Source organism: Engraulis encrasicolus, chromosome 10, assembly GCF_034702125.1.
Source record: "Engraulis encrasicolus isolate BLACKSEA-1 chromosome 10, IST_EnEncr_1.0, whole genome shotgun sequence".
NCBI lineage: Eukaryota > Metazoa > Chordata > Actinopteri > Clupeiformes > Engraulidae > Engraulis > Engraulis encrasicolus.
Window position 1 is genome coordinate 17,739,603 of NC_085866.1, and position 12,010 is coordinate 17,751,612.

At 41.9% G+C, this 12,010-nt stretch overlaps 1 protein-coding gene across 3 annotated transcripts in view; it reads right to left on the reverse strand.

Moving 5' to 3' along the window:
* Window positions 1-5,578: 5,578 nt before the first annotated feature.
* dnmt3bb.1 (DNA (cytosine-5-)-methyltransferase 3 beta, duplicate b.1) overlaps window positions 5,579-12,010 on the reverse strand; it is a 44,533-nt gene continuing 38,101 nt past the window's right edge. For 2 of the 3 annotated variants that reach the window (XM_063208278.1, XM_063208279.1), the window contains exons 19-22: window positions 10,825-10,961; window positions 10,219-10,288; window positions 9,828-9,946; window positions 5,579-7,739 (exon numbers count right to left, since the gene is read on the reverse strand). In XM_063208278.1, the coding sequence (XP_063064348.1) occupies window positions 7,598-7,739; window positions 9,828-9,946; window positions 10,219-10,288; window positions 10,825-10,961 (468 nt within the window). In that variant the 3' untranslated portion in view covers window positions 5,579-7,597. The remainder of the gene's footprint in view (window positions 7,740-9,827; window positions 9,947-10,218; window positions 10,289-10,824; window positions 10,962-12,010) is intronic. The other variant, XM_063208280.1, reaches the window with a different exon arrangement.

Consider the following 12,010-nt stretch of genomic DNA (forward strand, 5'->3'; position numbering starts at 1 on the left):
ATATTTTTGAAAACCGACACAAATTTTGTTTGTGACCAGCCGTGTTCTTGATTATCTTTCTCCCAATTAGCCCTAAACAAGTCAACCACCAGGCTACGCGGTCGTGCGTAATGCGTGCGCCGAGATAAATTACACTATGGCCTAGTTCTACTGGCAAGAAGCTAGAGCTCATGGGGCCCGATAGGCAGCAGAGTTGAGTTCCTACTGAATCTTTGTGTATGTGAAAATCTGAAAAGATAGCCTATGCAGGCCTACCAAAAAAATCAGTGTACCAATCCATGCATGGAGAAGTTTTCGCAGGCTTTTTTTAGATGGGCCTACTCTGAATGAAATGGAGGTGGAATCGGAATGAAACATTAATAATATGAACAATGCAAGAATTACATTTTAATTATGAGAACATTTCCCAGTGAAGGCCATCATCACCACCACCACACAAATTATTGTCCACTTCACATCCAGTCATGGCTGGATCGGCCATAGGGCATACTGGGCATTTGCCTGGTGGACTGCTGATCATTTTGGCGTGGCCCTCCCCTCTGTATCAGTCCTCATGCTGCTACAACCATCCAGTCTGAGGTGGAATTTTGGCTCTTGTGGTCAAAAGAGCTCATTCTAGATGCCTAAAGGTAGATTTGTACTCAGCGTTAGTCCGTGAATACTCAACATGCCCAAATAGCTGTCAGCTGTCACTGTCACGTGACCCAAAATGGCACCACGTCCATAGTAAGGATAGTAAAGATAGGATGGCTTACCTACATGGTGTAGAGTAGAGTATCATTTATTGATCCCAGGGGGAAATGAAGGTGTCAAGTAGCATACACACATACGTAAATACAAAAAGACATTACCCACGTGACATTACACATATACACATACATTAACCAAATATAGCTCACTCTTACATACATTTAGCCAAGGCATCTCTCTCTCTCACACACACACACACACACACACACACACACACACACACACACACACACACACACACACACACACACACACACACACACACACACACACACACACAAACACACCATTATAAAGTGTCCACTGCGTTGCATGTGCCTTAGCTGAGTGGCACTGGAATCCAAGACAAAGTGTCCAGGAGTGTCAGACTGTCACACTGTCCATAGCATTCCTTGGAAAAAGATTGGGGTAGCACAAGTCGCCCGCTATGTCTCTCCACACACACACACACTCACACACACCCACATCCCCCCTCCCACACACACACACACACACACACACACACACACACACACACACACACACACACACACACACGCTTAAACATTGTGTACATTTCAAGTGAAGAGAATGCGAGGGATAAGAGTCCAGGTAGAAGCACAGAGAGCATGCACATAAAGTGATAAAGTGTGCAGGAGTGGGGTTTGTTTATGCAGTTCAGTCCCCTTTGACGATCTCTCTCTCTCTCTCTCTCTGTCCTTCTGTGCGATGTTGAATAGCTGGATGGCCCTGGGTACAAAGGACCTCCGTAGCCTGTCTGTCTTGCATGAGATGGTGCACAGTCTGTAACTGAACAGGCTTCTCTGGTTATCAAAGACTGGGTACAGGGGGTGCTTGTGGTTGTCCAATATAGAGTCCAATCTGCTCAGAGCTCTCCTCTCCGCTGTGGTAGTGAGAGCCTCCAGTCATCAGCGCATAGTACGGCATGGCTGCAAGGAGAGTCACTTTCTTCTTCTACGGACAGTACTGTCTGGATGCATGGTAAAGTGCAATGCTACTATCACCAGGGTTGGAGCGTGGAACAGGTCACAGGACACCATTATTTTTTGTCAGCTGTCCTTAACCCTCTTCAACTTATGCTGAATGACAGCTACATTTAATTTGGCCACTGAACATTGACAACCGGACATCCTCTTTCAACCAATTTTGCAGCGTTTCCGTCTCATTTCTTTAATTAATCATGGTGTCACACCTACTGCCCCTGCGCACCGTGTCCTACCCCTGTACTACACCGTGGCCAATGCATTTTCCAGCAAGTGATACCTCTTATCCATTCTACACTCTTTGGTCCATAGCAACCCAGTATGTTGCCATATGTCTATAATATAATCTTACGGTCTCTGATGTTCACTTCTGCATCTTGAGCAGTGTTTGGCACTTTTTGATTCCTATATAATAAATGTGTACAGGTTGCTTGGCTTCCACTGCCCTGTCCAATGTATTCTGCTCAATGTGTAATCAAACCCTTCTAACCTCTGGCTATTCAGTGCTTACCTTCAGGGAAGCCAACAGGAGGGTGGACAAAAAGGTCAGCTGTTCCGGGCCCAGGGAGAGAGTGTTGCCAGAATTGGGTCTTTACTACATTTTAAGTATGGGGTGGGGAGCCCTTTGTGATGACCTTTGCACTTCAGCACTTACCTCTCAAACTTTTTTTTGCCAAAAAACACAATAATGTGTGTACTATACAGGAGAAGATATATCTGGCACATCTGTCACAGCAAGATCTCTCCCTGTCGTTTTTTTTAACTACACAGTCCCCCCCCCCCTCTCTGTGTCATGCCATGCCAAAGGAAGGCTACGTCTTAGGTTGGTGAACATATTATTCACTGACATGTTATGGTTAGGAATGGGTTTTGGTCTAGGCACATTTGACAAATTCACAAGCATGGCCATAGTAGCCTACCATAACCAAGAATAGCGACGCGTGACCACACATGGAGTTGCATGTGCCACATCGTTGACCCAGATTGGTTATGATAAGGATGGGTTTAAAAAAAAAACTGCAATGCTTCTTTGTTTAACTTTTATTTTGACAAGTTGCCGTCCTTTCATCTTCCATGTTCATGAAAGTTTTGGTATGAATGTCTAATTAAACGGTCAGGAATGCTTCATGCAAAGTTTTTAACAGCTGCTATGACACGTCAAATAAAGTGTTGCCTTATTCTGCACAGCTCTCTCAGTCTCATCCAGCTGCTATTTCCCCATCGTCCCACACACCAGCCTTTCCTAAATAATAATAATAATAATAATAATGCATTTTATTTAAAAGCGCCTTTCAAAAAACTCAAGGACACTGTACAGAGAGAGGCAAAATAAAACAAGACAGATAAACAAAGATGAACAAAAAATAAATATATAGAAAATAAATAAAAAATAAAATAAAACAAAATACATCATAAAGAATAGGCTAATTGAAATAGATGAGTTTTAAGTCTTGATTTGAACAGGGGTAAAGACTCAATGTTGCGGATGACAGGGGGAAGTGCATTCCACAGCTGAGGAGCAGAGCAACTGAAAGCTCTGTTCCCCATGGTGCTGAGACGGGCAGAAGGGACAGAGAGGAGAATGGAGGAAGAGGAACGGAGGGGGCGGGAGGGAATAGCAATGTGAATAAGATTAGATAGATAAGGAGGGGCAAGATTGTGGATAGCCTTGAAGGTGTGGAGAAGTATTTTAAAGTGAATTCTAAATTTGATAGGGAGCCAGTGGAGATGTTGGAGTGCATGGGGTAATATGGTGACAGGAAGGGGTTTTAGTTATGATGCGGGCAGCTGAGTTCTGGACCAGTTGGAGCTTGTGGAGAGATTTTTGAGGGAGACCAAAGAGGAGAGAATTACAGTAATCAATGCGAGAGGTGACAAGACTGTGTATAAGGATGGAGGTAGAATGGGAGGTGAGAGAGGGGCGGAGACGGTTAATGTTGCGTAGGTGGAAATAAGCAGACCGTGTGATGTTGTTAATGTGGGAGAGGAAGGATAGAGAGCCATCAAGCATGACACCCAAACTCTTAACTTGAGGGGAGGGGGAGACAGGAGAGCTATCAATTGAGAAGGCGAAACTATTTGCTTTGGATAAGGTGGATTTGGTGCCTATAAGTAGGACTTCAGTTTTGTTCGAATTCAGTTTCAAAAAATTTGAGGTGAACCAGGATTTGATTTCAGAAAGACAGGTGGTGAGGGAGGGGGGAGGGAGAGTGTCAGAGGGTTTGCCAGATAAATAGAGCTGGGTGTCATCAGCATAGCAATGGAAATTAATTTTGAATTTCTGGAAGATATTACCAAGGGGAAGGAGGTAGGTGATGAAGAGGAGGGGCCCCAGAACAGAACCTTGAGGCACACCAGAGGTGACAGGGGAGGGCTTGGATTTAAAAGACTTCATTTGAATAAATTGAGAACGGCCAGAGAGATAAGAATGGAACCAGTCAAGGGGTGTGTTACTTATGCCAATTGAGGAGAGTCTGTGGAGAAGGATGGAATGCGAGATGGTGTCAAAGGCTGCACTGAGGTCAAGGAGAATGACAATAGAGAGTAGGCCAGAGTCAGCAGCCATGAGCAGGTCATTAGTGATTTTAACTAGGGCTGTTTCTGTGCTATGTCGGGGGCGAAAACCAGACTGGAAGTGCTCATAGAGGGAGTTAAGAGTTAGATGGGAATGGAGTTGAGAAGCTACAATTTTTTCTAGAATTTTGGAGATGAACGGAAGGTTGGAGATTGCTCCCTCTTTCTCTCTCCATTTCAGTTTTTTCTGCCTTCTGTTTCTTCCCCTCTCTTCCTTCCACTTTCTTGGTCCACAACTTCCCTCTCACCCCATGGTGCGATGCCAGACCAATAATATTTTGTGCTGCGTAGCTTACACATAATACACAGAGTGCACATAATGACCATTACAAGATAAACATAAGCACACCACCACCACCACAGGTCAAACATCCAGCACTGCCATGACCAAGAAGCAAAGACACAAGCAAGAACAGTAAAAACATGAATGGGCATTCATTTTATTGTTCAAAACAGTCGTCTGGGCACTGGACTGCTACGCCGGCGACCTGGGTTCGATTCCTGACTCGGGTCATTTCCTTCCCCATCTCTCTCTCCTACTCATTCCCTGTCCCACTCTTTGTTGTCCTGTCAGAATAAAGTTGACATAAAAAACATAACTACACTACAGTAGCCTACATACAAATACATACATACTGTACGTTGCAGGTGTTCAGGTGCAGCTGGTTGGTCCAGCACCATCCCAGAAAGTCCTCCACCAGACCCCTGTACCCTGTAGTAATTTGTGATCCAGGTTACCGGGCCAGGCTCCACACCCATCCTCAGCCGTTTATTTCTCAGCAGCGGGAGTTGAATGGTTCTCATGATTCTCACAGCACAACCACCCTTGTCCAAGTGAGAGTCAGGGCTTGACAATTCACTTTTTTGCTCCCCAGCCACTATGGCTAATAGTTTTCTGTAATGACCACTAGTTACTCAGCTTTTCAACTAGTCAGTTTTGTCATCATTTAGTTATTTTGTATTATCATGATGTGGTAAGCCTATGTCTAGGGGCAAGATGAACCTCTAATATACAGTTGCTGTAAGTTGTTTCCAGTAGCATAAGTGAGGGGGAGCGATGGATCATTTGTCCATCCTTCAAACTACTGTAAATGGGACAGTGAAATGAAAACAGCTGGCTCAAGGTGTACTTCATCATGTATACAGCAGAGGGCTCTGAAGCGTAGTTGAAGTGGTTACAACATACATAGTGGAAAATAAAAGCCCCGCTCCAGCCACTTTTAATAACCTTTAAGCTTTAATGATCATTTAAATCCAATGTATTAAGAGTATGTATTTTCCTTTATTGGACATCAAAATAAGAACACAACAAAAAGGTGTGGAAGGTAGCTTCTCATCAGTTTTATTGACAGTTTTCAAGAATATATTGATCAGGTAAAAAATGGTTTAAAAATAAACATGTGTTTTTTATGTTAAAAAAGAAAGTTGTATATTTCTATGTTTTATTCTTAGAATAAAACTACAGCTATGGTTAAAAAAACAACTAAATATTAATACAGAACTTGCACAAAGGTAAAACAAAACAAAATATTAAAACCCAAATATATTCATATACCACAATATAAAATCAGAGCCTACTGCAAACTATTTTTAAAGCTCCTTTTTTCCTCTAATTTGTATATAAAACACACCAGAAAAATGTTGAACAAGAGTAAAAGTGGTAAGTAACGAATATGATCTCTGTGAGGCAGAAATCCCACATGGCTGAGAAAAACAGTTTGCCTTCCAAAGTGTGTCACTACTAATTTACCTGACAGAGACCTGTTACAGTTCAAAATTTCAGTAAAAATGCACAAATTCTGAGGTTCATCAGGAGGCATCAATCATTCCTCCACAAAACAACTGCAACAGGGCTGAGAAGTGAAATTTAGAACTTTGGTAGTGTGCAAAGGAGTTACAAGTTTACAAATTAGTACACTTGACAATGATCAGTCAATAACTCTAATGTCTGTTTGGTCCGATAAAAATGTAAAGTGATAAAAAATGACGCTCACATGTTGAAAATAAAGTATGCTGACGTTGAACATAAAATAACCAGTATAAGAAAATAAGCTAATTACATCATTAGCAGGCAAGTAAAAAATAAGTACACGTTTTTTTCTTCAATATAAAAAGCTTCAGCAGAGTGCTATCTTTAAGGCAAATCTAACACCTTTCAATCTCCTCAACATTTCTACGTATGTAATGTATGACAGGATAGATCTTAAAAGATGCTAAAAAAGCGGTTTGTTGATTCACTGCCAAACGCCAATGTTCTGTCATTTTCAGTTGGTCTTAATAAAAACAGTGGCGAGTTGTAAACATTGGTTTTGTCAAAAGACCTGATACAGTACAGTACAACAGCTCAGTAAAATGCACAATGATACATGATTTGTCAAAACAATGTTAAGACATTCCCATGAATGTTAACACATACATGTAGATAATGCCCTTTTGTGGAAATAATGTAAATGAGTCATGTTTCGGAACTTTGCACACACACGCACACAGACACACACACACACAGACACACACACGCACACACAAGGAGGAACAAACCAGGACATCACTGGATGGGTATAATGCACTTGGACATTTGAAATTGTAATAACTATACATGTGATTTAAATACTATATTTATTTGTTTGGCCGTCCATTCTGTCATATACCTTCCACTGAAATGCACTGCTAGGATGCATCTCTTTAACCTTCAAACTAGTCAGCACTTTGGATGCTATAGCTCACGTGAGATCACGTGTCATTCTGGCAAAGGCATAACGTGCCAGGGAAAACAATGTTCACATGCTGTCAAGACACTACTGATAGTAGCAATGGTATACTCTTTTTTGCATTAATAACGATTTCAAGTAGTTGTCTAGAAATGGGCATAAATTCACACATCAATCATCCATTTATGAGAAAATATTCAATTTGGATCATTATTTTCATTAAAAAATTAAATGAAAAATGCCACAAATGTCAACAGTATAAAGAAATAAAACGGCCTTTTCTCTGAATTCCAACGATTTGCTTTTTTTTTCAAAATAGGGGATATGGGCTGGTTCTCGAGAGATGGACTTAGTTGCTATGGGAATGCACTGCCAGTGCCCATGACTGAGGGACCTGTGTAGAAAGTGTGTGTGTGTGTGTGTGTGTGTGTGTGTGTGTGTGTGTGTGTGTGTGTGTGTGTGTGTGTGTGTGTGTGTGTGTGTGTGTGTGTGTGTGTGTGTGCGTGTGTGCGCGCGTGTGTGTGTGTGCGTGCGACAATGTAGCACAGGAAGAGGAGCAGGGCTCGGAGGATGAGGGACTCTTTACTCGCAGGCAAAGTAGTCCTTCAGAGGGGCAAAGAGGTGGCGAATGACCGGCACACTCCACGACCGGCCCAGGAGCTTCTGCCGAGCACCCCGGCCCATGTTGGAAACATCCGTGTAGTGGACAGGAAAGCCAAAGATCCTAGGGAGATGAGCACACAAAAATCAGGATTTCAGTAAAGACTCAAAACCTGACACAAGAATCTGTCGGGCTAATCGCATGGCAACACTGTGTGGTGGCGACAGGGCGTCCACACTGCTGTGGCCCATTCACACGTGACTGGTGACATGTGACTGACCTTAAAGCCATACTGTTCCATTTCATGGAAATAAGATCAAGCACCTCTTCTTCAGTTAAATAATTTAGTTTTACCTTTCTTCCGTTCTTTCAGCCATTCTCTTAGCCTGGTGATATTACTTCTCGTTACCACTCAGCTATAGCACATGTGATGAATCACTCTTACTGTATACTTCTCATCACCAGCTGCTAGCTGGACCCTTAAGATTCAATGATGATGTATGAGGTAAAACTTGCACTGCTAGACACAGAGAAAGGCTGGGGGTCCAGGAGAAAGGTAGAACTCAATCATTTAACTCAAGGGGAGGAGTAAAATGAGCCATTTACTAAATGGTACAGCAGTGGTTCTCAAACTTTTCCCATCATTCCCCCCTTTGGAGGGTCTGGATGCGTCCAAGTCCCCCCAAGCAACAGCAGTAGACTGTCATGCAGACTGATTTTACAATCGCTGCACTGCACATGACCAAAGGAAAGGTGACTGGTGAGATAAATTAAGCACATTAAGCACGCGCTTGGTGAGATCTCCGCAATCAGAAAGCCCGCGCTTGGTGAGATCTCCGCTAACAGAAAGCCAACCGTTGTATACCTAAAGCTCATGCGTAACAAGTAGGCTATGGTGTTTTAAAAAGCCATTTGAGTCATTATTTTAAGAAGGCCGGCTGCTGCATCAGCTGCTGCATAAAGGTAAAAGCTTAGGATATCCGTGAAAGGTTGATTGTAAATTGGAAAGCCTGTGAAAAACACTGATAGAGGAGGTCACCGGAACATCTTCAGGTGTGGATATTTTACTGTTAATTTGTACAAGTGCCAAGACTATCGACGTTGCCACGTCTTCGTCAGAGTCAATCGAAGTAAAATATCAACACCTGAAGAGGCTCCGGTCACTATGTCTGCATAGCCGTGACGCACCAGATGGCACAGGAGCGTGGAGGATAGGCTACTTTTCTTTCTCGTTGATAGACTTTTGTCTTCTGCGCTTATGTGTGAAGAACTATAACAACAACTAAATAAAAACAAAACGTTTGATGCGACTCGAGGGAGAAAAAAGTTTACTCCAAAATAGGTGGTTTGCACTACAGAGGTAGCTATCCCTGTACCTTTGGAGTAAAACAGCTGACGTGTAATTTCATTGGGAGAAAAAATATGAATGGCTGAGCAACTTGCCATCTGAGGATGCAGCTTATTGTGCAACTCAAACTTTAGTTTCCTTACAAAGGGCTTTACTGACTGGGAGAATTATGACAAAAGAGGCATGATACCAAAGCATAGCCATTCAAAGGGAACAGGCTGAGTTGGCTGAAAACTACAACATATTTATTATACATGTAGGCCTACATATTTACTATTTAACATTAGGCCTATACATTCATATAGGAGGGCCCTATATATAGGCCTATGTAGCCTATATTTATTTATTTTATGAATTATTTTTCAATATACAGTATACTTTATATTAATAAAAAAATCCATGCGCGCATCATGGACCTCGCCTACTTCACAGGGCTGGCTACGGCCATGGGTGTGCCCTCTTAGATCAACCAGAAACAGAATAAGTTCCTTAGAAAAGGAATGAAACAAAGTCCTTCAGTTGGTCACAACAGAACCGTATGGGCAGCTCTGGAATACTTACCTCCAGAGCATATTAATACATAGATAGGACAGCAACAAAAATGAAAGTGTGAGAGAGATGGGGTAAAGTTGGAAAATAACCCATGTAATGAATGCTTTACCAACTCAGCTCCGGCCCCCGCCTGTTTTCATCCATCTGATTTTGCCACAATGATCTTAAAATATTACTATTGGTCTATTAACTCAAACTCGCTCTGTCTGCTCCCAGTACAAATGAAGATTACATTAGATAGATAAAACGTATTGTCTGTAACACACGAAACAGAAAATTGTCTTTGGCGTAGATAAGCATGTATGACTCACCTCTCCAGTTCGGTGCACCACAAAATGTCCTCCTTCCCATTCATCAGCACTGGGAAGTGTTGGTCCTTGCCCTGTTTAATGGAGTTGGAGCGGGTGGTGATGGTACGCACCTTTCCAAACTGCACATATGGGAGGAGTCCCAAGGGAATCAAATTATTATTGAGTCAGCAATGAAATAAACAACATTCATAGCTGTATATGTTAGGTGTTGAAAGTAGTTAACCTAGTAAACCTGCCTAGTGGCCAACAATATTTTTGCCTGATGAGTTAGTCAAGCCCTGATCCATTAATCACAATTCAATTTCAGACTACTTCAAAACAGACTATTTCTTACAAGTGCATTGATGAGAACTAGAGTAAGGACCGTATTTCTTCATGACACATCTCTTACCTTAGCAACCCGCCCATGCTCTAGGCAGTCTTGAAGCTCTAGCTTGTCCATGCCAGAAGCACACAGGGGCCTTGAATTGGGGAAATGTAATTGATTTAATATCTGATATTAATGTCAAGGCAACAGCATCAGTTTCAAAGGGCAACTGTTATGCACTATATTGGTTTTGGATAAGGGCATACAGTATTTGACAATGTCAGAAATTCTGATCAGTCTACCCCATCACTAGTAACCTGGCTGTCACCAGATGAATGAAGTTCCACACATTCATCTCAGACGGACTTCAAGGCCATAAAACATATTCAACAAAATAGTTTCAATAGCACAATCCTCTTTGTGATTTCCTGCTGCGAGCTAGCAAAGTTGGCAAATTTCCAACAGTTGCTTCTCTGCTATGTCGCATCAATGAAAATCCCGCCCGTCAAACCTTATTGTTAAATTATTTTTTGTTATCGTAGTCCTTCCCATCGTGTTGATCCCAGACAGCTGTGTGGAGCTCAGAGGAACACCACATAGAGCTTGTAATAAAAAACCCACATGTTTCCCAGGCTGAATTGCCATGAAGCTGTAGTTAAATACCATGGTTGCAAATGTGAATAGACTCACTGTGGCACAGTCAGAGCTGTGGGAAATGCACTTGTAAGGAGGCTGCCATACCTCTTCATGCCAGGCAGATTTCCCCAGAAGTAGCGTGCACGGTGAGCAGCAGACACCTCAATGGCATCGATCATGACAGGGTTACACTGGACAAGCACAAACACATATGCAGTTTCAAACAGTGCAGGGTAGTTACAAGAGGAACATATTTCAATTTGCAAATGTACTGTATGTCTAACATCTCATCTAACATATGTCTAACATACATATCCTTTAAACCAGGGGTGTCAAACTCATTTTGGTCCGGGGGCCGCATACAACCCAAGTGGACCTCAAGCGGGCCGCATTAGTAACATCATCGCAAAAAAAAAACGTAAAGCAGAGGATTAGTGTTCAGTACTATCACGTTTTAAGTGTGTTGAATATGTAGAAAGCAATGCAATACTGATAATCCTATGCAAAATTTCCTTGACTTCATTCATTCATTGCCAACCGTCAATGAATTAAATATGGGAAAGTTCATTTTAGCAAGGGGTCTGGGGGTTTCCCCCCAGAAAATTTTGTATTTCTTAGAATGCGTGAAAATGCAGGAAATTACATCTAATATCCCGTTTCCAGTTTCAGCTTAATAGGAACCAATACAAATCCAATTATATTCATTATTTAATTACAACCAATACCAATACAATACGAATAAGAAGTATTAACATTTTATCTCTATATATGATATCTATAATATAATTTATAAATGGTGAGTTTATACTGTAACAGGCATTTGATAAAGCTCATATATAATAGAAGTGCGATGTGCACTTTACTACATATACAGTATAACAGAGGGACCATTGGGTTAATGTCATGCAGGTCTCGATTTTGCCACGATTGGCGTAATTGCGCATTTCGGTTATTTCATTCAATTTTTTTAAAATTTATTTATTTCATTGAAAAAAAAAAAAGAACATCCGGGCCGGATGGAACCCTCTGGTGGGCCGGATGCGGCCCGCGGGCCATACGTTTGACACCCCTGCTTTAAACAAAACTTTGGAGTAAACTGCATATGGAAATAATCCACAAAGTTGAAAAAGAATCTGCAGGTAAAGTGAAAGTGAAAGCCCATTGGGAAACTCCCAACTCCCATTGTCATTGTGACACAGCACTCCACAACACACAAGTGAATACAACGAAATTGCATTCA